The sequence below is a fragment of the Mauremys mutica genome, chromosome 1 (assembly GCF_020497125.1).
Source record: "Mauremys mutica isolate MM-2020 ecotype Southern chromosome 1, ASM2049712v1, whole genome shotgun sequence".
NCBI lineage: Eukaryota > Metazoa > Chordata > Testudines > Geoemydidae > Mauremys > Mauremys mutica.
The window spans coordinates 176,536,906-176,563,924 of NC_059072.1; the positions used below are offsets into that span (position 1 = coordinate 176,536,906).

Consider the following 27,019-nt stretch of genomic DNA (forward strand, 5'->3'; position numbering starts at 1 on the left):
GGGCAGGGGCAGCATGCAGAGCTCCCTGGTTACCCCTACGCATAGGAGCTGGAGGGAGGACATGCTGCCACTTCCAGGAGCTGCACAGAGTGTGGCAAACCACCGGCTCCACTCCCCGCCTGGAGCGGAGCAAGCTCCAAACCCCGTTCCCCGGTGGGAGCTCGAGGCCCGTATTAAAACATCTGGAGGGAGAGATGTGGTCCCCGAGCTGTAGTTTGCCCACCTCTGCTGTACATCGACATACATATATGTAGCCTGCAAGTCAACTTAATTTTGTAGTGCTGACTTGCCTTAAGTGCCAACATTGACTATTTCACTGTTGATCATTTCAGCAGAAAAATAACGTGGTTATCTCTCAGTCCCAAACTACTGACATCCCTTGCCTTCTCAGGTGCCCAATTTCTCAACTATCCCGAACTCAGTTCCAAAAAAACTCGACTGTTATGGCAATATAAAAATCTACAGCACAATTAAGATGAAATTTTCGGACAACAATATATCAATCAACTAATTAGATACTATAAAAATTGCACACTGATTGCATTATTCATTTTCATGTTTAATTCTATACATTTACTTCAAGCTGACACAGAACTTGCAGTCTGCAACACTGGGGTGCTATAAAACTCCAAGAACAGTGAATTTTACCATGGAATTTGGATCCATCTTTCCACAGATTACAAAAGCCCTTGAATACAGACCTTTAGCCAACTGCATGAGAGTAGTAGCTAAAACTCAAATATAAAGGCAAAGGAAAGACAGGAACACACTATTTTCCTTTATAAATTCATATTTTTGGACCTACTTACACATTGTGTGTGACTATACGCAGGGGCCTTAATATAAGAAATGCAGATACCCTTCTAGGGTAGTCATATAAATTAACCCCTTCAGATGTGTATCCTGCGACTGGTCATTCACGAAACTATAAAAACATTTTGTCATTTTAAATTAATTCCTTCCATTTGTTAACTTAATCTCCATCTATTGTATCTGGCACTAACTCACACAATTGCTTCTCCCCCTGAAAGCCTATTGCCAAACTTAGTTGTCAAAACCCTTAAGTCTTCCTACAATTAACACACTGGAGTATTTCACTGAGAGAGAAGAGTATTCCATCTCAAGTGCTTTTACATTTTTTAACTTTATGAGGTGGAGAAACATCCCCCCAAACCCAGTGTCTCTCTTCCTAAATCTGCACTATCGGCCTTGGCTATAAAAATTATGCTCAATTCCATAAATTGATCCATCCAAAAATTAAAACAGGCCTTTGAATAATGTATTCCTTAATAGTGCTAATTAATCTTGCTCCAGAATCAAGTGTTCTTCAATAAAACACAAGCCAAATCAATGGTGGCACATGCAAAATACAACACGTGCCAAAGCTAATGAAGTAAAAAAAAAAAGTATTTGCTCTGCATGAGTACACACTTTTTACATTATGATTATTTTTATGGCATACACTAAAGAAATTAATGTGATGTTAAATTTGTACACAGCAATTTCTTCTCACTCTGTTTCCATGCAATGCATGCAGTTAAATATAACTCATCAAGCAATCTGCTCTACAATTTCCAGCATCCAAAGTTTGGCAAATCTAAAAGTGGTAACAGCTAACAGAAAAACTGGTTAGATGTGGAAAACAAGGACCTGGTAAATCCATCATACAGAAGGAAGAAAAAGGGAGAGACGGAGGAAGATACTGAATTACCTCATTATTCTATCACCTATTGCTGTTCCTCTGATATTAAATCTAGTGAAGGGAACAATAGTTAAAGTCATTCAAAAATCCTGTGTACCAAGTTTTTAAAGATTAGAGTCTATTACAGAATGTGTTCCGATTATTTCAAAGATTCTACTTTTTCCATAAGAGTTAATACATGAAAAACATTTTCATTTCAATCAACCTTCCCCTCAGTTTTTGCATATTTTTATTAGTACACAGCCTAGGTTTTATAAAATACAGTAATTACTCATCAAATGAATTGTAGCAGGTGTGGCAGCAAGTCACATAAGCATTTCCATTTTAAATTCTCTATTTTGAGTCCCTTGCCAATTCAAATTTTCCACTAATTGGACTGATTTTCCAGGTTTAGTCTCTGCTCAGAGGTGACTTTTTATCAGAAAGTTTGAACCAAACCAATTCAGCTATTTTAATAATAGAAATAGCCCTCACTGAAAAGTGCCTTGGACTATTCAGGTGAAAACTGATTTTGATCTGACATGATTTTTGACTGGTCATAATTCAATTGTGTGCACTTGCAGAACACTTTGCATAGTATTTTCTCACTAAGCCCACAGAGTTCACAGCTAAGGAAAACCATGCTGTCTGTGCATACATGACTAGCTTTGCTGAGCTTTGAGAAGTTTGTGCACATCTAAGTTAGAAGATATTTAGTTGCTTTGGCATGCAAGAGAAGGAACTCTTCTCCCCATGGACTCCCCCAGGAGCACAGGAGATAACTCCCTTCTGCAGACCTTATAGGGTAAATGACAATGTTCCAGCAGCATCTAGCCAAATAGTTTCACAATATGAAATTTATTTTCATCCTTATTCTTTAAATATACCCTAGGAAATTCTATCAGACAATTGTCCATGGGTGTGTTAAAAATGTCATATTAGATTAGCTAACTAGACCAACCACTATAAAAGAGATTTCAAGAGCCAAGCATTTAACTTCTTGTTAATCAATATAGGCTTCACCATTTCCTAAGGTAATGTTATACTATAGTAGCCGAGATGCTAAAGCAAAAGAATGAGATGGCCATTCCATCCTAAGTCTCCCATTTTCAGTTCTGGGTGATAATGGCTCATGGCTGGTCTCAGCCCAAAATGTAACAACTTCAGAGAGTGTGGGCAGTTTCACAATTACATAAACCTGCAGAAATACTTGTTTTGGACTTTAAAACCACTGCTGTGGACTTTTTCTATGTTCAAATAACTCAAACAGCTTTTAAAAAGATATATTTCTACTGAATTCAAGGTAAACAGAGGAATAATTATGTGGGAATCAATGTAAGGAACACTATGTCAGAAAACAAATAAAATGAAAATATTAAATTATAGGTTTACTTTTTTTTTTTTAGTTTTGCCTTTTTGACAAATTGACATAGCAATTAAATTCTGGGGGGAAAAAAATCTTCTATTTAACATCTATTTAATCATTACAAGTCTAAATACTAAATCATACTAATACCAGGCAACAGATTGACTGCTACTTTAGACTGCAAAAACACCTAAGTTATGTTCACTAAATGTAAATCCTGGTTAATTGACTTGAAGACCAGGATGTTTTTATATACCTGATAGAAGCTCTCTTTGGTGCTGTTGTTTTAGGAATAATAAAGTACGTTCAGATTTCATGTTTCCATATCTATAGCATAGGTTTATTGATACTGTTACATTTAGTATAAGCTTTTTCCCTGCAGACACTGTGTTCCTTAAGTCAGGCACTAGAGAGAGTTGGTCCTGTGGATAGATTCCCAGAACACATAACAGTGGGTTAAATAGAGCCAGTTCCCAGTTTGGAACACATTAAAAGTTGGATTAGGCATCTAAATGAGTGCACATAATGGGAGATCCTTAAACAACATATGAATGATGAATATTGACTCACATTTAGAACATCTGAAGTGCAGATCTATATTCGTTTTGTTCAAAATTGAAGGAAAATAGTAAAAAGTTCATACAGCATGAAGTACTATATTTACTTTTTAAGTCTTGCAAACAGGTTGCAAAGGGGTATTCAAGTGCTTCTGCCACTGATGTCACTGCTCTACAGGCAAAATGCTTCTGAAATAAATGTAGTCAAACTTTACTAATTCTGGGTCACTGAGAAAAAAATGATGCTTAAAATTGTTGATTGGCTCTAGTTTTCAAGTTATGCTATTGGGTCAGTATATACGACCCTTGACTTGGGAATAGCGGAGGATAAGTGAGTTATAAAGGGAAGGGATCTCAATTTAAACCAGAAATGACTAAAATACATCTTTGACTGGATCTATGAATAAATCTATGACTGGGTTTGGACAGTACTTGCTTTTTAGGCAAAACAATGAATGATGCAATCTGAAGCTGGTATTGCGTCATACATGATATGAATTGCATCATGTTATTCCTAGAAGTCATGGATGATGCAATCATAACGAAGCTTACATCACTCTGCTGAACAAATTGCCCTATATCAGCTCTAGAAATCATACAGTGTCGTGCTCTCTTATTTGTCAGTGTTTGATTGTGCAAAGGGACACATTTCTGTTTAGCCAAAGTGAGCAGAGATGCCTCGTACTTGTGTGAACAGTGCAGATAACTTCTGCTATGTTTGTGGTGAAGTGACTTTTGCATCACAAAAGCGCAGTCTAACCACTATGGTTAAGAAAGCCTATCACCTTTATTTTGGCTGCAAAATTGGAGATCAGGACAAGAGGTGGGCCCCACACATATGCTGCAACACTTGTGCAACAAATCTTCGCCAGTGGTTGAACAGGAAAAGGAAATCTATGCCTTTTGCAGTGCCAATGATTTGGAGAGAGCCAACAGATCATACCAGCAATTGTTACTTCTGCATGGTGCCTCCAGTTGGGAAAGGCGTGTTAAAGAAGAAAAAGTGGACTGTGCATTATCCAAACATTCCATCAGCTATACGCCCAGTACCCCACGGAGAAGGACTGCCAGTTCCTGATGCACCAGAATCATTCTCACTTGAGTCAGACGAGGAAGAGGAAGAGGATGAAACTTCTGGTCCTGAACCATCAATGTCACAGGACCCACATTTTCTCCCATCCTCCTCCTCTGAACCACACCTCATAACACAAGGTGAACTGAATGACCTTGTCAGGGATTTGGAACTACCCAAGAGTAAGGCAGAGCTGTTGGGCTCCAGACTACAGCAGTGGAATCTCCTGGCAGGTGATGTTACGGTTTCCATGTTCCGTGACCGTCAAAAGGATCTGGTCCCATTCTTCTTCATGGAAGGTGATCTTGTAGCCTGCAACAACATTGATGGTGTGATGGCAGCCCTCAACATCATTCACGATCCAGATGAGTGGAAACTGTTCATTGATTCATCGAAGATTAGTCTTAAAGCTGTTTTACTGCATAATGGCAATGTTTTGCCATCAATTCCAGTGGGTCATGCAGTCCATCTAAAGGAAACCTATGACAACATGAAACAACTTTTGAGGTGCATAAACTATGACCAACATCAGTGGCAGCTTTGTGGCGATTTGAAGGTTGTTGCTCTCTTGCTTGGTCTGCAGACTGGATACACAAAGTACTGCTGTTTTCTCTGCGAATGGGATAGTCGTGCAAGAGATTCCCACTACATCAAGAAAGATTGGCCACTCCGACAGTCATTGGAGCCTGGGAGGAAAAGTGTTCAGCATCCACCACTTGTTGAATCAAGGAAGATTTTGTTACCACCCTTACACATCAAGCTGGGTCTGATGAAGAACTTTGTCAAGGCCATTGACAAAACACAAGCAGCTTTCAAGTACCTCCATGGAAAATTTCCAAGGTTAAGTGAAGCTAAGATAAAGGAAGGTGTCTTTGTTGGTCCTCAGATTTGTGAACTTCTTCGAGATGATGCATTTGACCATGCACTGCGTGGCAAGGAAAAGACGGCATTGAAAGCCTTCCAGTTAGTGGCAATAAATTTTCTCGGAAACAACAAGGCAGACAACTACAGGTTGTTGGTGGAAAACCTCCTCAAGGCATACAAAAGCCTTGGTTGCAACATGTCACTAAAGATACATTTTTTGCACTCTCATCTAGATTTTTTTCCACCGAACTGCGGAGCAGTGAGCGACGAGCACGGCGAGCGATTTCACCAGGACATTGTAACAATGGAGAAACACTATCAGGGCAAATAGAGCCCATCAATGCTTGCAGACTATTGCTGGACAGTGACAAGAGATGCTCCATTTAATGAATATAAGAGACAAGCCAAGAAGCGCCGAGTAGACACTGAATAGGACTAAACTATGTACATAATAGTTTTTTGCCTTTTGTTTCATAATACATTTTATTTATATAACCCTTTGCTGATTTTTAAAGTGTTACATAAACAGTGCTGGTGAAATATTATCATGTAAAGCAATCATAAACACATGAAAAGACCTAGGTTTACAATTTATGATTAAAACTCTACTATCTACACAATATACATAGACATAAAATGTAAAAACTTAAATATCTTAGAAACAGTAGCCAATCAGTTGTTTTAATTGTCATATTTGAATTCAGCACATCAAAATACATAATAAATAGCACATTTTATCTCTGAAGCAGACGACGTCTCAAAAATTGTAGACCAGTGTTATCCTTAGGAGAAACTGTAAAATCGTGACTCCACAGTACAGAATTTGGGGTTTACCCTTTCCAGCATTCCTCAACAGAAAAGTTGTATGTTATAGACAAAAACTAATCTGGGTTATGTCGCAATCTGAATTTTTCTTCTATATCATTCTTTGCCAACTGTGGAGTTTCTCCAATGTCTAGGAAGTGTTTAACTTGTAGAGATCAAACTTTATTCTAAGCAGTTCAAAGTTCAGTAATGTTATACCCTGGAAAAGGTCTCCATTAGTCAACAGGATTTTAGCATCCCCTTTTTGAAATTTAGTGTCATCTTTTTCCTAGAGGAAACACACCAGATATTCCCAGGAAGTCAATGGGAATTTTGGCACTTTGTCAAGGTACCTGATTATATTTTTCTGTATTTGCAGAGGTGCCCCCTACTATAGCATGTAATCGAATCCCTGAGGGAGCCAAATGTATTTACCATAAATCAGATTGAAAAGAATAAAGGGTGAGCAATGTACTGCATCAGTGCTTTGTCACGTGGGGTTGTTTCTCTGCAGCCCAAATATATTGAATTACAGCTGTCCAGCAATAGAATTTCCAACTGGGGAAGTAAACACGTCCTTTTCTTTTCTGTCTCTGGACTCTCAACAAGCTGATTTGTGGTCTTTTTCCATACTCCATCAAAGTCTGTTACTTAAATATCAAATAGGTTACAACAATGGAATGAATTTTAGGGAATACAACGCTCAGTGAAGCATGCTAATTTATCAAGCTGACTTGGCCAAACAGATAATGGAAAAACAACGAGGAGTCCGGTGGCACCTTAAAGATTTAGTCTTTAAAGATTTAGTCTTTAAAGGTGCCACCGGACTCCTTGTTGTTTTTGTAGATACAGACTAATACGACTACCCCTCAGATAATGGTAAAGTAAATTATCTTTAAGGGTATCGCTAAACAGGAGCTGGGAAGTGTGATTCCAGCTCAGGTAGACATATATATTTTCAAGAGCTAGTTCTGCTTGAGCTAGTATGCAAAAAACAGCACCATGACCATGGTGGCACAGACGGCAGCTCGGGCTAGAAGCCTGAGTACAATCCTGCCTGCCCCCTTCGGTATAGACTTGGGCAAGCAGTCATGATCACACTATTTTTAGGTGCTAGCTCGAGCAGAGCTAGCATTTGTACGCTACCCAAGTGAGAATTCGACCTCCCATCTGCTGTGTGGATGTACCCATAAGGTCCTGATGCAAGATATACAAAAGTAGTTCTACATTTAGTATAATGTTTTGTTGAATAGTATGAAAAGAGTCTTGAAGGATAGGTGCATATAAGCATCACCTCTGATTTGGTCATATTTACATGAAAGAGCTACATGATAATGCTTTAGGCTTCTATGGACTAGTCTACTCTAGAAGCGATACATCGGTGCAGCTGCACCGATGCAGTGCATCTGGTGAAGATGCTCTATGCCGATGGAAAAGAGCTCTCCTGTTGGCATAATAAAATCTACCTCCACGAGAGACGGTAGCTATGTCCTGCCAACATAGTGCTGTTCACACCAGCACTTATAAGTTACAATCACCTGTCACTTGGGAAATGGCTTATTCACACCCCTGAGCAGTACGTTATACTGAAGTAAGTGGTAGTGTAGACTGGCCTAAGACTTCTTTAAGGTATTAAATGGAGGCTTATGTTTCAGTCTGCTAAGGCAAAGACCAACATTTTGTGTTTTTTTCCCCAAGTACTGGAATGTCCTGAATACCTGAAAGCCTCTGATAGCTACCACACTTTGAGACGTGCAGCCTAGAGAACGTATTTAAATTTGAGATCTAATAATCCTAAAACTCTCTTATCTATGGAAATCCTCCCAAATCCCACTCCATTGACAAGCTCATGACATTCTCTTCTCACCCTTTTCCCAAAGTAATATACTCCAGATTCCTCTTCCTAGCTGCAGATACCCTCTGAACCTCATCTCTTCTCAAGACCAGGTACCACAATATGCACACATTTGAATGTACAGTCTGAATACATGTAATTTGCAGATATTGGGGCACTTGGCCCTGGGATAGAAGTAAAGAGGACATGGGCATGGTGGATTTGTTATTATGACCATGAGGGAAAGGGTTTAGCCACTGGTATAGTACTGACATAATTTTGTAAATCAAGGATCATATGTGGCAATATATTAAAATTACAAGGAGTTGAATTCAGTACTCACTCAGACAAACTCTCACTGATTACAAAAGAAGTTTTGTCTGAATAAGAAGTACTGAAGAGGATTCACAGTCAGCTTCCAAGTCTTCCAGTGTGGTCTTTAACTGGAAAATCATGATTTTCCCTTCACACACAAACCCTTGCCACTTATCCACCAATCGTTCGAAAGGCATTCTAAAATCCTGAAACCAGAGAGAAAAAATATGAATTTTATTATTTAACCTTGTCATCATTCAACTATGTAGGAAAGCTCTGCTCCTTATACATATACACAAGAACAAACTGAAGTGAATGGGGCATTAAATTTAATCATCATCAAAAGCCTGGAGGCAATCCTAAACCACACTGGGCTGTACAGCCATTCAGTGGGAAAAGGCAAGCATTATAGTTTGGTTTTTATTTGCATATGAAATATTTAACCGTATCAACTTCAGTGCAGTTACCATATACTAGATTTACACTGGTGTAACTAAGAGTAGAATTCGGCCTTACAATCCTCACTGATGCAGTCAGATACAGACAAGGGAGAAGTCTGTAAAATGAAGTGTAATATTCACTTAATATCAGTTATGCTGTCTAGTGGGAAAGCTGGCTCTTATACAGCACTGTCTGTGCTCACAGCACTATCGCAATCTTCATCAAATATTCAACAGAACACCCGATAGGGATAAACAAAATTATGGGAGGGGAACTTAAGGAAGAGGCTAAGTTCTTGGCCCAAGGTCACAAAGGACATCCATATCAGAGATGGGATTAGAATTTGGGAGACTCTTGTGTTCAAAGCAGCAGATCACACCATATGCTGTCCTTGCTGAGGAAATTGACTTAGGATCTTTGTCTCTAACTACTAAGATTCTAATGCTACACATAATACTCCACTGAGTGAGGGAGTGGTCCTGTGGAAAAATAGTATGTAGTCATGTAACTAAAGACTGTAACATAATGCATACACATAAGGTGGTTGAATTAAAGTTGCACAGGCAACCTTAAACCTGCCATTTCCTAAATTTTCAATGTAAACTTAATGTTGTTTTTTTAACAGTTTGTGTAATTTTCTAGTTTTTTTTTTAAAGGAACTGAAATAATAGTTATTCCATCATGTGGCATCATATTGACACCCACATAGGTCATCAGCAGGGTGGAAACCTTTATGTCCATCACAGTGGCAGAGGTTTGTTCAACTGATAGCAGTAGTAGGTTGTCATCCTCTATGTGACCCAGCAGAGGAATGGTGACACTCAGGAATTTTGGATTCCACTCCAGGCTCAGGAGGGAAGTGTGCTGTAGCGGATACAGACTCTTCTACACATTCCCACCCAGCTTGACCCCTTCTGCCTCCTCCTACCCAACATGTCCTAGGTACCAAGTTATATCTCTTCCCCACCCTGGCTCCTCATCCCAGTCCCATTCTCCTCACCTAGCCAGTCTCAGTCTCCATTCCTCAGGCTTCTCATCCCAGTCTCTTTGTTCAATTATTCCCAGTCCTATCCCCCTAACCCCCAAGCTCCTTCTCGCCACTCTCCTTGCTCTACTAGTCCCAGTTCCTTCCTCCTGGCTTCTCATCCAGTCTGTTTCACCACCACCACCGTGGTCTCCAGTTGCCTCCACATACCCAGTCCCAGTCTCCATCCCTGGGCTCCTTGTCAAATCTCAGTGTCTCCCCATCTCAGCATCTTGTCACAGTCTTTGTCCAGTCAGTCCAAACTGATCCCCTGTGCCTAGTTAGATCTGTCTCCCTTCCCCTTTCATTTCCTGTCCCCCACTCCATTGGTTCTCAATCCCAGTCTTCCTCTCCACTCACTTCAGTCTCCAGTCCCAGTATCATCCTACAAGGTCTTTGTCTCAGCTTACTCCTCCCTTAAGACTCCACAGGTCTAGCTTTTTTTCCTTCTGTATTTGAATCAGGCTGGTTTGTCCTCCACTTCGTCTGGGCCCAGCAGAGGGAGTCACTGAGCACAGGACAGACAGGCTTCCTGCTCTCAGTTCAGGTGCCCAGATGCAGCACAGCTTATAGCAGCCCAGAGCTGTAATTTCAGGCAAAGTCCTGCCCGGCCCCAAGCTGGTATACACCCAGTGCGTATGGAATCTCTGGGGTATTTAGCTGCTAAAATCTAAGAAGTCTCATCTGAGCATGTGAGAACTATGATTTTTCAAAGGCTTATAACTTGACCAAATTTGGGAAGATTTTCATGGGTACAGCAAAATGCACAACCCTGACACAAAGGCCACCACCTGCCAAATTTCAAGTCCCTGATCCAAACTTTTCAAACAAAATGCCAGATTGTTTTGTTTTTTAAAATGGGCAAAATGTATTTTTCCCTGGCCTCATTCTCAAATGAAAAGACGGTTACTCACCTGTAGTAACTGTTGTTCTTCGAGATGTGTTGCTCCTATCCATTCCAGATAGGTGTGTGCGCGCCGCGCGTGCACGGCATCTCGGAACTTTTTACCCTAGCAACTCCGGCGGGCCGGCTGGGCGCCCCCTGGAGTGGCGCCGCTATGGCGCTAAATATATACCCCAGCCGGCCCGTCCGCTCCTCAGTTCCTTCTTGCCGGCTACTCCGACAGTGGGGAAGGAGGGCGGGTCTGGAATGGATAGGAGCAACACATCTCGAAGAACAACAGTTACTACAGGTGAGTAACCGTCTTTTCTTCTTCGAGGGATTGCTCCTATGCATTCCAGTTAGGTGATTCCCAAGCCTTACCTAGGCGGTGGGGTCGGAGTGAGACGTGGCGGAGTGTAATACCGCAGAGCCGAAGGCTGCGTCGTCTCGAGACTGCTGCACCAACGCGTAGTGGGAGGCGAAGGTGTGGACCGAAGACCAGGTGGCCGCTCGACAGATGTTCTGGATTGGAACGTTGGCCAGGAAGGCAACAGATGAGGAGTGCGCCCTCGTCGAGTGTGCAGTGACGCGGCCTGGTGGTACGCGAGCCAGCTCGTAGCAGGTCCGGATACACGCAGTGACCCAGGAGGAAATCCGCTGGGAGGATATCGGATCTCCCTTCATGCGGTCAGCTACCGCTACGAACAGCTGGGGCGAACGCCGGAAGGGCTTAGTCCGCTCGATGTAGAAAGCGAGCGCTCTACGGACATCGAGGGTATGCAGCTGCTGTTCCCGAGGCGAGGCATGCGGCTTCGGGAAGAACACCGGGAGGAAGATCTCCTGATTGAGATGGAATGCTGACACTACCTTCGGGAGAAAGGCCGGATGAGGGCGCAGCTGCACCTTGTCCCCATGGAAGACCGTGTATGGCGGATCAACCGTTAGAGCGCGAAGCTCAGAAACTCGCCTCGCTGAAGTAATGGCAACGAGGAAGGCCGTCTTCCACGAGAGGTAGAGCAGGGAGCACGTGGCCAAGGGCTCGAACGGAGGACCCATCAGCTTGGCCAACACGAGGTTCAAGTCCCAAGTCGGGGCAGGGCGCCGCACCGGCGGGTACAAGCGGCCCAGGCCCTTGAGGAAACGGGAAACCATCTGGTTCGAGAAGATGGACCGACCTTCCACGGAGGAACGAAAGGCGGATACCGCTGCCAGATGAACTCTCAAGGAGGAGACCGCCAGACCTTGCTCCTTAAGGTTCCAGAGGTAGTCCAGGATGGTAGGGACCGGTACCAGGAAAGGATTAAGACCTCGGTGATCACACCAGAGTGCAAACCTCTTCCACTTCGCCAGGTAAGTGGAGCGAGTGGAAGGCTTTCTGCTCTCGAGCAGGACCTGTTGAACCGCTGCAGAACAGCCCCTCTCCGCGTGGGTCAGCCACTCAGGTACCAAGCTGTAAGATGGAGGGACTGCAGGTTTGGATGGTGGAGTCTGCCGAAATCCTGGGTGATGAGGTCCGGCCACAACGGAAGGGGGATGGGCTCCCGAACGGAGAGCTCGAGCAGCAGGGTGTACCAGTGCTGCCTCGGCCAGGCCGGCGCTACTAGAATGACGTGGGCCCTGTCCCTCCGAAGCTTCAGGAGCACTCAGTGCACAAGCGGGAAGGGAGGGAAGGCGTAGAGGAGGCGATCCAACCAGTGATAAAGGAAGGCGTCCAACAGGGAGCCTGGCGAGCGACCCTGGAACGAGCAAAACCGGTGGCACTTCCTGTTCTCTTTGGAGGCGAAGAGGTCTACTTGGGGAAACCCCCACCTCCGGAAGATTGTGTGGACGACATCTGGACGGAGGGACCACTCGTGGGAGAGGAACGACCTGCTGAGATGGTCGGCCAGCGTGTTCTGCACTCCCGGAAGAAAGGATGCTTCCAGGTGAATTGAGTGGGTCACGCAGAAGTCCCACAGGAGCATCGCTTCCTTGCAGAGGGGGGAGGAGCGGGCTCCGCCTTGCTTGTTCACGTAGAACATCGCGGTGGTGTTGTCCGTGAATACTGTCACACAACGGCCTTGCAGGCGGGTGCAGAAGGTGCGACAGGCCAGGCGGATGGCGCGTAGCTCGCGAACGTTGATGTGCATGGCGAGCTCCTGGACCGACCACAGGCCCTGCGTGTGGAGATCGCCCAGGTGGGCCCCCCAACCGAGTGCTGAGGCATCCGTGGTCAGAGTGACGGACGGGCGAGGAGGGTGGAACGGAACTCCGGCACACACAACCTCCGGGTCGAGCCACCAGTTGAGGGACTCGAGGGTCGTCCTGGTGACCGTGACCACCATGTCGATGGGGTCTCGGTGTGGCCGGTACACCGACGCGAGCCACGACTGGAACGGACGAAGGTGGAGCCGCGCGTACGCGGTGACATACGTGCACGAGGCCATGTGGCCCAGGAGGCGGAGGCAGGAGCGCACCGTCGTGGTAGGGAAGGCGACGAGGTCCCGGATGATGGAGACCATCGTCTGGTGCCGAGCGCGAGGGAGGCAGGCTCTGGCCATCGTGGAGTCGAGGACCGCTCCGATGAACTCCACCCGCTGCGTCGGAATCAAAGTGGACTTCTCGGTGTTGATGAGAAGACCGAGCCGCTGAAAAAGAGACAGGATTTCTGCCATGTGGTCCATCACAAGCTGCCGGGACTGACCTCGAACCAGCCAGTCGTCGAGATACGGGTAAACGTGCATCTGACGACGTCGGAGGGCTGCGGCGACTACCGCCATGCATTTGGTAAACACCCTCGGGGCGGTGGAAAGTCCGAACGGCAACACTGCGAACTGGTAGTGGGTGTCGTTGACCACAAACCGAAGGTAACGACGATGGGGAGGATAGATCGCGACATGGAAGTAGGCGTCCTTCATGTCGAGGGCGGCAAACCAGTCTCCCGGATCCAGAGAGGGAATGATGGTCCCCAGAGTGACCATGCGAAACTTGGGCTTGAGCAGGTACTTGTTCAGCTCGCGAAGGTCCAGGATAGGACGTAGCCCGCCTTTCGCCTTGGGGATGAGAAAATAACGGGAATAGAATCCCCTGCCCCGCCTGTCTTGAGGCACTGCCTCTATGGCACCCACGCTCAACAGAGTCTGGACCTCTTGTAAGAGGAATTGCTCGTGAGAGGGGTCCCTGAAGAGGGACAGGGAAGGTGGGTGGGAAGGAGGGGGCGAAACAAATTGCAGGCGGTATCCCGACTGGACTGTTTGGAGCACCCAGTTGTCCGTTGTTAATTGGGACCACGCCGAAAAGAAATGGGAGAGGCGGTTGTAAAATAACAGGGAAGGATCCGGTAGGGAGAGTGATGGGCCGTCCTCGAGCGTCCCATCAAAAGGCCTGCTTGGCCCCTTGAGGGGCCTTGGAAGCGGCCTGGCCCTGGTTGCGGCGGTTGCCGGACGGGCGACGGCGATTTTGGGCCGGTCGTCGGCTATTGTAAGGTCGATACCGAGACTGATAGGCCGGTCGGGAGGGCTGTGGATGGAATGGCCTGCGCTGCGTCGCTGGCGTATGCATGCCTAGAGTACGTATCGCGATACGGCCATCCTTGAGAGTCTGGATTCGAGAATCCGTCTTTTCCGAGAAAAGCCCCTTCGTATCGAATGGCAGGTCCTGGAGAGTATATTGGACCTCCGGCGGCAGGGTGGAAGACTGCAGCCAGGCGATACGCCGCATCGTTACACCGGAGGCCAAGGTCCTCGCACCCGAGTCCGCAGCGTCGAGGGCGGCTGTGATGGAGGATCCAGAAGACCTCCTCCCCTCCTCCAACATGGCCGAGAACTCCTGGCGGGAGGCTGTCGGCAGGAGCTCAGTGAATTTCGCCAGGGACGTCAAGATGTCAAAGACGTACCTGGCGAGGAGGACCATCTGATTGGCAATCCTCATTTGGAGGCCTCCAGCAGAATAGACCTTTCGGCCTAGCAGGTCCATACGCCTCGCGTCCTTTGATTTGGGCGCCGGGGCCGGTTGGCCGTGGCGTTCCCTGTCATTGACCGACTGGACTACCAGGGAGTCCGGGGTCGGATGTGTGTACAAATATTCATAGCCCGTGGGAGGGACAGAGTACTTTCGTTCAACACCACGGGCCGTAGGAGGCACGGACGCAGGCGTCTGCCAGATAGTGGTGGCATTCCTTTGCACTGTCCGTACAAAAGGCAGCGCAACTCGCACCGGCATGTCCGCCCCAACAACGTTCGTAATGGGGTCCTCGTCTTCCTGTACCTCCTCTACCGGCAAGGCCATAGCTGTCGCCACGCGGCGAAGGAGGTCTTGGTGAGCCTTCACATCGATGGGTGGAGGCTCCTTTGTCGCCGCGCTGGCCACAGCCTCATCAGGCGAGGACGAGGAGGACAACCCCTGGACAACCGCCTCGGAAGAGGGGTCCGCTGCTTGCTTTTCGGGGGGGGCGGGCTGCGCGTGGCTCTGGGACTCCGACGGTATAGCCTCCGCCTCCGGTGGCAAAGGGGCCGGTCGGGTTATCATCGCCTCTGGAACCCTGCGCTCGGTCGCGGGAGGCCTTAGTGGAAAGGGCACCCCCTGAGCCTCATACTGGGCCCATGGAACCCAGAAGCCCCACGGTTGCGCCCCTTGAGGATGGCCTTGTGGGGTAGGTGGCAGGAGACCGTAACCTTCGGTGCCGGAAGCGACCGACGCGGGCCGCGATGGCAATGGCGGTGCCGAGGCGCTCACAGAGTGTGCTGCAGAATGGGGCAGTCTGTCCCCGGATGGCAAAGAAGAGCGATGTTGCTCCATGCGGTACCGGGAAGGCGACCGGGAGTGATGTCCGTTACGGTGCCGGGAGCTCGACCGGTGCCGGGAGCTCGACCGAGACTGAGACCTCCGGTGCCGTGAACGCCCTCGCGAGTCACGGTGCCGGGAGCGGTGCCGGGACGGCGATCTTCTACGGTGCCGACGCGATGGCGACCTGGACCTCGTGCGGCGTCGGGAGTACGACCGGTACCGCGATGACGAGCGGCACCGGGACTGCGACCGACGTTTCGACAGCGATCGGTGCGCGAAGGCGAGCGGTGCCGGGATCGCGATCGACGTGATGGAGATCTGCCGCCGGACCGGGACCGGGACCGGGTGCGTCGTCCATGTCGCCTGTCCAGGGACGGTGGCCGGGTCATTCTAGCCGGCTTCCCCGCCGACACGACAGCCCGCACCGGCGGTGCCGGGGGCCGGAGGCCTGGTGCCTCTATGAGCTTGATCAGCTCTCGCGCGGAGGCGAATGTCTCCGGCGTTAACAGCAGCCGGGGCTCAACCTCGGACGGCACCGGGGAGCGTGGCGGCGCCGGACTCGACGGGCCTTGCGGCGCCGGAGTCAAGGGTCCGGTGCACGGCTTGTGCACGGGCACCGCGGGGGCCGCCAGGAGCGCCGCCGCTTTCGCCTAGTCTTCGGCGCGAGCCTGAGCCAGAGCCTTCACTAGCCTCTGCTTCTTTGCGGGCGAAAGCGAGCGGTGCCGAGACTTCTTAACCGCTTTCTGCGTCGGCGGTGCCGCGGAGGTGGAGCGGCTTGGTGCCGCCGGTGCGCTCTGCACCGAGGCAGTTCGCGGTGCCGGCGCGGACGGTGCCGGTGGCTGAAGCGACGCCTCCATCAAAATCTGCTTCAGGCGGATATCCCGCTCTTTTCGGGTCCGCGGTTTAAAAGTCGAACAGATCGCACACTTGTCTGTTCTGTGGCCTTCGCCCAGGCAACGGAGACAGGCGTCGTGCGGGTCTCCGATGGGCATAGGCTTCTGGCACGCCGCGCAGGGCTTAAAGCCCGGTGCCTTGGGCATGAGCCCGCACCGGGTGAGGTAAAAGGGGAAAACACCCCCCTTTTACCTTATCTATTTACACTAACTATCTAACTAAGAAACTATCAAACTAACTACCAAACTAACTATATACAAATCAGAAGCGAAAGCTAGGGTCGTGGAGAACGAAGAGCACTCCACAGTTCCAACTGGCCGTCACGGGCGGTAAGAAGGAACTGAGGAGCGGACGGGCCGGCTGGGGTATATATTTAGCGCCATAGCGGCGCCACTCCAGGGGGCGCCCAGCCGGCCCGCCGGAGTTGCTAGGGTAAAAAGTTCCGAGATGCCGTGCACGCGCAGCGCGCACACACCTAACTGGAATGCATAGGAGCAATCACTCGAAGAAGAATGAACCATTTTGGCAGAAATTAAAACAAACAAACAAAAAAACCTGAAACAGATACAGCATAGAAAATTTCAGCTCAAATTGCTAAAGTTTGACAAAGTTATAAGCAATTAAAAAAATTGCTGATACCAGTTATGTCTGTAATATCAAAATTGTGGCATGAGACAAGAACTTGGCTGGAGTTATATCCTGCTAAAAACTGAAGTTTAAGCATACGCTCAAGTTTCATTGGGGAAACTTAATGCTTTGCTGAATTAAAGCTTAAGAATCCTAACTGGGGTTGCACATTAGCTAAGACACTTGGAATTGCTGAAAAAATAATGAAGATTGCTGGAAACTGGCTATACTGGTGGTACATGACAGAGTACCATCCTTGATTATTTATACTTAACCTGTTATAAGACTTTTAGCTTTCCTCACTAGATGGCTGCAAAGCCAAAAAAACCACACAAAAACACTGACAAATCCTGCTGAGATTTTCCTAGAATGTCTACAGTTTTGGGGGCATTACATAGGTATCTAGTGAGCCTAACCAAGGAATAGTGCAGACTCCACAACATCCTCTGGAGGAAAAGCAGCATTTAATGAAGTTATTGCTCACCCATCATTCTGACCTGGAGGTAAGACAATACACTGCAACTGCTACAGTAAAAGAGGAGATGAGGGAAAGATTAAAAAAGAGTAACGTACCAGATAGAAAGATAAAGGAGCAAGAAAACTCCCAGGGCCTTTTTCCAGCCTCAGAAACGTGACTTGCTTTGTTGTCTAAAGCTTTACAAATGTTAAGAGAATTCGTTCCTGGTGAAAGGTGCCCAACTTACAACCCTGGAGGATGAAGTCACACAGATTTATGTATCTATGCTATTTATATAACATTAGTCACCTGGGACTGCATGAACACCTGGGTTTTGAAATAAGAAAAAAGTTTTAGGGTTTTTTTATTCTATTTTTTAAAACCATGTGTTAATCAACTGTGGTAAAACAACAGGGTGGGCAGGGCAGTTGTAGTTCTCATACGTGTTAATGGGTCAAGGTAAAAATCGAGTAATGTGGTGAAATCACATTTTTTCCCTAGTGTGGACATACCCCAGGAGGGGAAAAACTTTTCCACAATGCCTCATCAATGTATCTCAACCCAAACCCTGAGGGGCAAAAGAGTAGTTCAGGCTCCAAGGTCCATTCAATCTAACATTCCAATAAGAGTGCCAAACAATGTCAATTACAGTGGTGGGCTTTGATACACTGCTCAGTGTTCTGGGCTATGATATCATCTAGGGACATAGCCATCCAGCCCCTTGGAAAATTCCTACTTTGCAGAAACTATCCTGTTTTCCCTGGGATTCATGAGTCATTCACTGCTTCCCACCCTCCAAGACCTAAATATATATCAAAGAGCCAATATGAAACAGAAAACAATTAAGGAGGACATTAAAGTTGATGCCAAGTTAATTTCTTTAGCAAGCTGTACAGCTAAGTTTCAACTATTTGTATTTCCAGTGTACATAATTAACAGAAACATAACCTCTATCCCATACAAATACAGTGTTAAGTATGTCTCAAATGAGAGATGTACCATATCTAAGGTGCAACTGAAAGTGACAATAAAAATTTGAAAAATATATTGCCTTGAGTCCAATAGCTGAAAGTTTGCTTAATAAATTATGATAGTATTTGAACAGTCCAGGCATTGATGTTAACAGCATATTTTGGTGAATGGGAGGGTTATTATGCCAGTTATGGATTAAGATGTCAAGTATATGATATATAGGAAACTCTCTTACTAACAATGGTCAAAAAGGTTGTTTTTTTTTTAAAATGAGTACTTAGATTCTACAGGAAAAAAATTGTACAGAACCCATCAAAACCCTTTTTTTTGCAACCACAATTTTCTAGTAACTCTCATAATCATTAGTAGTCCTGTCCATACTGGTATTCAGAAGTTAACAAGAGAAAAAGGGTACTAAAGTTCTCTTCTCATGAGAGAGAAAGGAAAATTCAAAATTATTTGATCAATCACCAACGGAGAAAAGGCATCGTGTATTAAACATATGCTACAGCAAAATGCAGCACTGCCTACCAATAGTGAGTTCTTTTGCAAACCAAGGATGCCTACAGTGTAGACAGAAGACAAACTGTAGACCATTGTATCTGTGACAGATGGGCAATTTCCTGCAATAACCTTGAAAGACCTTACTGTATTAAGTTTATGTGTCATTGTGATCCAGGATTGTAAGTAGCCTTTCTAGGGTTGAGATATGACTTATACAAGACCTGCGAGCTCAAAAGACTGTACTGAAAATGTGCCAAACAATTATGGAGTTTTAGGAGTCTTGGAGAATCCCTAGGGAGAAGTTAATGCAAACTCCCCACCTCCAGTTATGCAAAATCCAGCCTTTTGAAGCTATGCCCTGAGAACAGGGTCTCTGTCTGCAGATTTCTATGACTACCTGTTACAGAAGGCCAACATCAAAGGCCAAGGCAATATAAAGAAAAGGCTAATCTGCCCCACCTTCATTCTGGTTTGGGACTTAACGTGGATGAACTTGTAACCATGATGAAGACCCAGCTGTGGGTTTTGAAGAACTAAAATCTACCAGAGCCGTAGGCTGGAGTTGGGGGTGACCTCCGGTAACTTTTTTAGTATGTGTGTATGTTTTTATTGTTTTAAGTTAAAGCATTACAGAGAAAACATATTAAGAATAAATGTGCTTGCTTAGAAGCAGCTATGTGGTAATTATAACTTGGGGCAATACACTGGTCATAACCCTTGGCCTTTTAGGAAGTCTCGCTGGCTGGGAGATCGGTGTAAATCAGGAAGCTGTAAAACCTTAAAAACTCCCAGTCAGAAGGAAGTGAGATGTGGGTCTCTGGCCAGGAGAAGTGATATCTGGGAGCCACAAGCCCAAAGTGGTCGCTGTTTGTGGACCATGGAAGGGGAATACGGGTGTTGTTGCCCTGAAATTGTGACAGTATCCTAAAATGCGTTGAGAACAACACTGATTAACTGCAAACATTTATCACTGGGGAACTCAGATAAAAAGCTGTTATTAGTCCTTTAGCAAGAAATATACAAACATAACAAGTATGAGGTTTGTACGAGTTTCTTTTAAAAATATATATATGCTAACTAGATGCAGCCTTCAAGGTTCCTGGTAAGTTGTTTATGAGGCGCTCTGGGCCACAAGCTTTGAGACCCTTCTGTAAGGGGCTGGAGCATCAGTTCCTAGTTTTCTCTCAGAAAATACTGATGCCAAATAATAGAAAAGGAAAGAATTCTACTAACCTATGTCCTGGTCCTCCTCGATACCTTGCACCAGGTATTAGGACAGGGTCATCATCACTATCATCAGTTTCTTGGAAAGCAGTGCTTCTGGTGGATGATTCTTCATGACTTGCAAGCCCTGAAGAGTCTGGCTGCGGTTGAAGTTCATGGTTTGTATTAACTGGGTTGGCAGTAGACTCTGTACTTTGACTTGAACTCTCTTGTTCTTTGCTTTTTTCACTTGAAGGTCCTTCCTCTGGGTTCCTACAGATGCTGTCAAGATTGGGATCACTTTCTCCTTCTGTGCTGGTTCCAGGATGCTCAGAAATATTCGCTAAAAGAAAAAGGCAGTCAAAATTAGCCACTGATAGTTAGAGTCTACTCAGGAAGACGTTGTTATAAATGTTATAAATAAATTTTGTGTTTGGCTTGGCTTTACCCTTTTTCAGCCAGACAATCATATGAAGACACAGCAGACAAACCTGTTTCTGTTCTCTCTACAGCTTCATCTATAGTTTTCAACTCTTCAGCACTTGTAACTTCCTCGTGCAATTCTTTACGGACTCCTGGAATTAAACACCAGATCATATAATCATTTCAGTAACATGAGCATACACCATAAGTCCTGAAGAACATTGAAACTGCTTCACTGTATCAAGCCATTGGTTCATGTAGTCTAGTATGCTACTTCAGGTGCCCGTTTCTAATGCTTCAGAGGAAGACAAAAAGACCCCATAAATCCACTTACCAATTGTTCAGTTTGGTATATCAGAGAATAAAAATGAGGTGGGAGATTTTTTCTTGGTCCATGCTACAATTCAATACTTGATCATACAAGTATTTTAGTAGCTAATTTACTTTTAATGTTGTGAAACAGAAGATGTGATAACTCAGTTGTGATTATCTAGAGTTACAAAGGTTAATTAACTTATTAAAAGTTATCTCTAGGCATTTCTTTGGAAATCCTCACTATATATTCACTGATACAGACATTTGCTCCAACTATCTCCTGCAGCAATGAACAGGTTGACTGAATTCAGCACAATACATTTTTCTCCAATTTGCACCTTAACATTGTATGCCCCCTTTATAAGCTGCCAACTTCAACTGTCCATTTACTAAATGGATTAACATCAGTGAAAATGTGGGTTTTTTTATAAATATAAATTTTAATGTTGTTTAAAAGGTAACAGCCCTGAATACCGAAGTCCCCTAATTATCTAGAGTACAAATTCAGAATAGACACGGTGGTACAAGCCTTCTCTACCCCACCAATGTTCTTTAATTCTGGCCTGCAAGAAACTCCTCCTCAAGGTGACAGTATAAACTATTAACTGTTCTCCCATAACACAAAGAAATAAAGGACCAGAAGTTCAGAATTAAGGAATATACATAGCTACATGCCTCTTCAGTTGACAACTGGAATTAGTTTTATAAAGTAAATAATTTGTTGCCTTCCTGAGCTGTTATCCATTTTGCCTTCTTGGAAATAAATGACAAAAATAATGTTCTATTAGGGTTACATTCTGCCCTCATTTCTGTGTGTGTGCGACTCCCACTGAGTTCAATCGTAGCCATGAGTAGAACTGGGACCTTACCATTACAGGAATAACTACGTATCTTACTTGTTTCCTCATTTTCTGGTGTTTTCTGTTCTGAGCTGTGTGTTCTTAGAGCTTCTTCCTGGCCTTCAGGTTTGCAGAGACTTCCACTCCCTCTAGAACTTGAAGTTGTGCTGCTCCTAACAACAAAGCACATGTAAAATGGTTCAGTAATAAGGCAGAGACACAAGAAGATTCCATTTTAAATCAAAGGGACAACCACAAAGTACAACATCCCTACAACATATTACTGTAAGTAATTACAAAACAAATAATACGGGTAAAGTCAGATGTTTGGAGCCAAATTTTCAGAAGTAGCTTCTAAAGTGTGGCCCTCATTTTATAAAGGTGGAATTCTTAAGGGCTTGATTAAGCAAAATATATGACTACATCTAATCTTATTTTTTGGTTGTTGTGTCCATTGCCTTGAATTACCTTTTACAAATCTTTTTCATCACTAGAACATCATGTAATAAACTACAACAAAGTTATTAAAGTAGTAAAACATCAAATCTGTACTAAATGAGATTTTGAGAAATTCCATGCAGATGTGTGTCATAACTTCACAAGAATTTATTTGGTCTATGGATTTGCACCATGGATTTGATGAATTAAGCATATAGCATATCAAGACAGGAACTGAAGCCTTGACATGCAGCTATAGTAAGAAAAGGAAGAGACATGAACTAAGGTGCGTACATGAATAATTATCACATATTGTCTATGTTACCTTAAACCTCTCTTTTTATGTTGTAATAACCCATACATGTTTTAACCTAGACAGTAAACTTTCCAGAGCAAGGACCAGGCTTCTGCTGTGTTCTGTAAAATGCATATATAACTTCTGGTCATGCCACAAATAATAAACTATTACAGGGACTAAAGTGGTCACCTTTAAAATATCAGAATTTAACGTAAGTTACTATTAAGTGGTATTTGAGGTCTGTTGGCAAATGTTTTTTCTTTTTAAATGGGGAAAATGGCTCCTTCTCAATTAACATACAGAACGTCCTCCATGTCTTGAAAAACCTTTAGAATCGTTTTACAGACACGCCCCAACTTACGCAATCGTTCCGTTCCAGAAAGCTGTGCGTAACTCGAATTTTGCGTAAGTCAGAAATGTATACCCGTACGTTACGCAAAAATTTCCACAACTCAAAAATCCTATTTCTGGCTTATGGAACTTTTTCCATAAGTGCGAATTTGCGTAAGTCGGGTCTTGGGTAACCCAGGGAGTGTCTGTACCCTTATGAAACAAAGTTCTTTTCCTGCTGGGATCTCATGTTTTAACTCACTCTGCTCCTCTTCTTGCTCTCAACTTACAACAACCACAACCATAAAGCAATGAAAAACTTTCTGAGCACCATCTCAATGAAAGTGGAGGAGAATATTCAATCTTGCACCTTTTCTTTGTTGCTGGATTGAGAAAATTCACTCTTGTGGATAAGGAAACGGAGATGGGCAGAATGATTATAAGTGGGGCTTTCAGGTTTATGAGGTGGGGTAGTATCTTACACCATTTGTTGTGCTTTCAACCATTTCTGGGCACAGGCAAATCCTTGCTAGCCCTGAGAACATTCTCCTGCCTTGGGAATTTTGGGGATCAGTTCAAATTGCATTAGGAATGAGCCATAGCTACCATGGAGGTGCTTGAATTCTGCTCATCTTATCTGGATGGTAATTGTGGAATTTCTGTTGCTTTGCCCATTGCCTTAAGATCCTAATATACAAACTCTGGAACATGAATTACTTGTCCCAAGAAAGGACTAGAGATGCAAGGACTTTAACACTTACCATCCTGGACAATTTACACATGGTTGAGTGAGTTTGAGGTAAAGACTAGCTTTAGCGAACACCCTCGAACAACTGCAGCTTCTTTTCTGCTGGTCTCCTGTTGAGTTGATCTGAGGTGATTGGGAAATAATGTGGAGTCGCAAATAATCCTGGTTCTCTTGGTACCTCCATTTTCTGTTCTTTGTTGTCCTCCATAGTACGTATTGGCAGAGTAAGGCACAACTATGCAGTAAATTAGATTGTGGAGAGACCTCACACAGTGAAAGCAGCATCTAGCACACAACCATGGCTAAACTAAAGAGCCACTTATGTAACCTGGTGGTGGGAACGGCAGCCAGCCAATAAAGGAAGCAAGACCGAACAGGTGAATCTCTAAGAAACTGGTCAGAAACATGATAAAGTTCAGGCTCATCGCTAGAAAAGAGTTAAGACAACAAATAAGAAAAGAAGATAGAAAATAAGGAAAAATGTTCCATCGGAGACCAGGAGATTTCTGCTACTTCTTCCAGCAACCTCTCAGAGACATAAGCTTTCTCTGAACTTCTCCCTATTGGCATGTCTCAGACAGACATTCCCTGACTGGCAGCTCTAATTCTGGGGCCACATGTGGTAGGAAAACCATAGTAAAGGAGGGGTGAGTAGGCTTTTTCCCTAACAAACCAAGAGTTTTACTCCTGTACAACCACAACAGCTACATGAACGCAAGATTGAGTCCACTCTGCCTCATCCATCAACAAGTGTCAGCTAAATCAAACCACTACAGGTGATTATGTAAGAGAAAAAAAGAACATGTGGATTTGCAGATATCAAATGGAGTTTGTGATGCTGATTGCAAAAAAAAAAAAAAAGAATTTAACCTGTAAACTGAGCGAAACTGATGTGAAACCACTGAGGAAAAAACAAATACAAGTTCTTTTCTGTAATTTTCAGAATCACTTTTCTGCCTAATTGAAGTTTGAAGCTGATTTTTGTGCTTTTGCCAGTTTAAAATCAGACTTTTAATGTTATTGACTGGTATAGCACCCAAAACTGTAGGTAAATTAGTAATGTAATTTTAGCACATTCAATACTACCAGTCAATAAAAGTAACAAAAAAAATTATTAAGAAAACCCCCACAACAACGAGGAGTCCGGTGGCACCTTAAAGACTAACAGATTTATTTGGGCATTCGTCTTTAAGGTGCCACTGGACTCCTCGTTTTTTTTGTGTGGATACAGACTAACATGGCTACCCGTCTGATACATTAAAAATGTATTAATGTTCTGCACCTCTCACCGAACATGCCTGTCCTAAAACATTCAACAATAACCATTGCAAAAACTGTAAGTATCTGGTTAGTTAAAGCCACCAGAAGATAGTCAGTCTTGCAACAATCTGAAGTGTGCGAGATTTGGATTCTGACAGTCTATTTACGATCTTCTATCATACCCATTGTAAGAGTGTCTAAGGCCCAGATCTATGTGGGTAGATTCAGAGAAGTCAATGGGACTCCATGCAGATATAAGGATCAGGGCTTAAGGCCTGGATTTTTAAAGGTTATTTAGGCAATGCTGCACTCAGTACTTTAACACCTAACTAATTTAGCAGCCTAAATCTCATTTTCAAATGGGATTTAGGCACCTAGGAGTCAAAATCCCATTGAAAGTGCTTAAGGAAACAAGTTTCAAACTGTTACAGGGTACAATGTGTTTTATTTTTAGAACTGTAGTGTTTATTAAAAGTTAAAAATATTTTTCTCATTGTAAGTGTATGAGAGCAGAGAGCCATTGTTTTTGGTATTATTACTCTACGTATTAAACAATTTTAGAAAATTAAACCTGCCTCTAGGTAGCAGGGACAGAAAAGAATGAGCTATCACTGTTATTCTTACTCTTGGGAGACATTCAGCTACTACAGTGATGGATATCAGTATAAAACAGGGCAGACCCAGGCTATTTAGATAGATTATCCGGTAGGATCAGTTTTCATTTTAAATGAATACACATAAAAATTACATTAGTTTTCAAACATTAGCATCTTAACTATTTCAAAAAGCATTAAGAACTAATACACGTAGGACATATAATAGAATAATTGCCTTATACATTTAACCTAAAAATATGAAGGCTTTTTTAAGTTTTAGGAGCACAGAATCCAGTCATTTAATATTACATATGTTTAGTAGATTTAAAAAAATATAGTGGAAGAGTATCAGAGGGGTAGCCGTGTTAGTCTGGATCTGTAAAAGCAGCAAAGAGTCCTGTGGCACCTTATAGACTAACAGATGTATTGGAGCATGAGCTTTCGTGGGTGAATACCCACTTCGTCGGATGCATCCGACATAGTGGAAGAGAATTTGTCTGCATCCAGAATTAATTCTGGATTGCAACATGGCCATCTACATAGTAGTGAAATATAGTATTCAGTTTGTGAAACCATTCATGCGGTTTCATCTCTGAAAAAGGAGAGTTTTATGACAGATTTCAACCAAGAAACAGGAGACATACTAGCTGTGGGTTTGTTGGGTTACATACCAGTAACCAGAAGTCTCCCATTGTGTAGTCGCCTCCATTATTATCATTTGTATGTGGAGGCCCCTACCTATGGTCCCCTGTCACAGATCAGGGCCCTCCTGTGGCAGTCACTGTATAAACACAGACAGCCCGTCCAAAAGAGTTTACTACCATAAGTGTAATTTTAAAGAGCTAAACTCTATGAATTTTCCATAAGAACCACCTTGCTAGACTTCAGCACTGTAAGGGTATGTCTACACTACGAAATTAGGTCGATTTTATAGAAGTCAATTTTTAGAAATCGCTTTTATACCGTCGATTGCGTATGTCCACACTAAATGCATTAAGTCGGCGGAGTGCGTCCTCACTACCGTGGCTAGCATTGACTTACGGAGCAGTGCACTGTGGGTAGCTATCCCACAGTTCCCGTAGTCTCCACTGTCCAAATAGGAAATGAAATTCAAAAGTTCCCGGGGCTTTTCCTGTGTACCTGGCTAGTGCATTGGAGTACAAAGTGCTGTCCAGAGCAGTCACAATGGAGCACTCTGGGATAGCTCCTGGAGACCAATACCATCAATTTGCGTCCGCACTACCCCAAATTCGACCCAGCAAGGTCGATTTTAGCACTACTCCCCTTGTTGGGGAGGAGTACAGAGGTTGATTTTAAGAGTCCTTTAGGTCAACAGAACGGGGTTGGTTGTGTGGACACAATCATTTTTAAATCAACCTAATGCGGCTAAATTCGACCTAACCCCCTAGTGTAGACCAGGCCTTAGTTTCACATTTAGTTTGACTCTGAACATGCACCATCAAATTGCCAGTCATCAACTAGCACTGCACCTCACCATATAAGCCCTCTG

General features: G+C 44.4%; 1 protein-coding gene across 5 annotated transcripts in view; it reads right to left on the minus strand.

Moving 5' to 3' along the window:
• The window catches only part of DCAF6 (DDB1 and CUL4 associated factor 6), a 177,900-nt gene that overhangs the window by 24,987 nt on the left and 125,894 nt on the right, over positions 1-27,019 (minus strand). For all 5 annotated transcript variants that reach the window (XM_045001955.1, XM_045001954.1, XM_045001957.1 and 2 more), the window contains 3 exons: positions 21,897-22,012; positions 20,754-20,837; positions 20,293-20,605 (listed from right to left, as the gene is read on the minus strand). In XM_045001955.1, the coding sequence (XP_044857890.1) occupies positions 20,293-20,605; positions 20,754-20,837; positions 21,897-22,012 (513 nt within the window). The remainder of the gene's footprint in view (positions 1-20,292; positions 20,606-20,753; positions 20,838-21,896; positions 22,013-27,019) is intronic.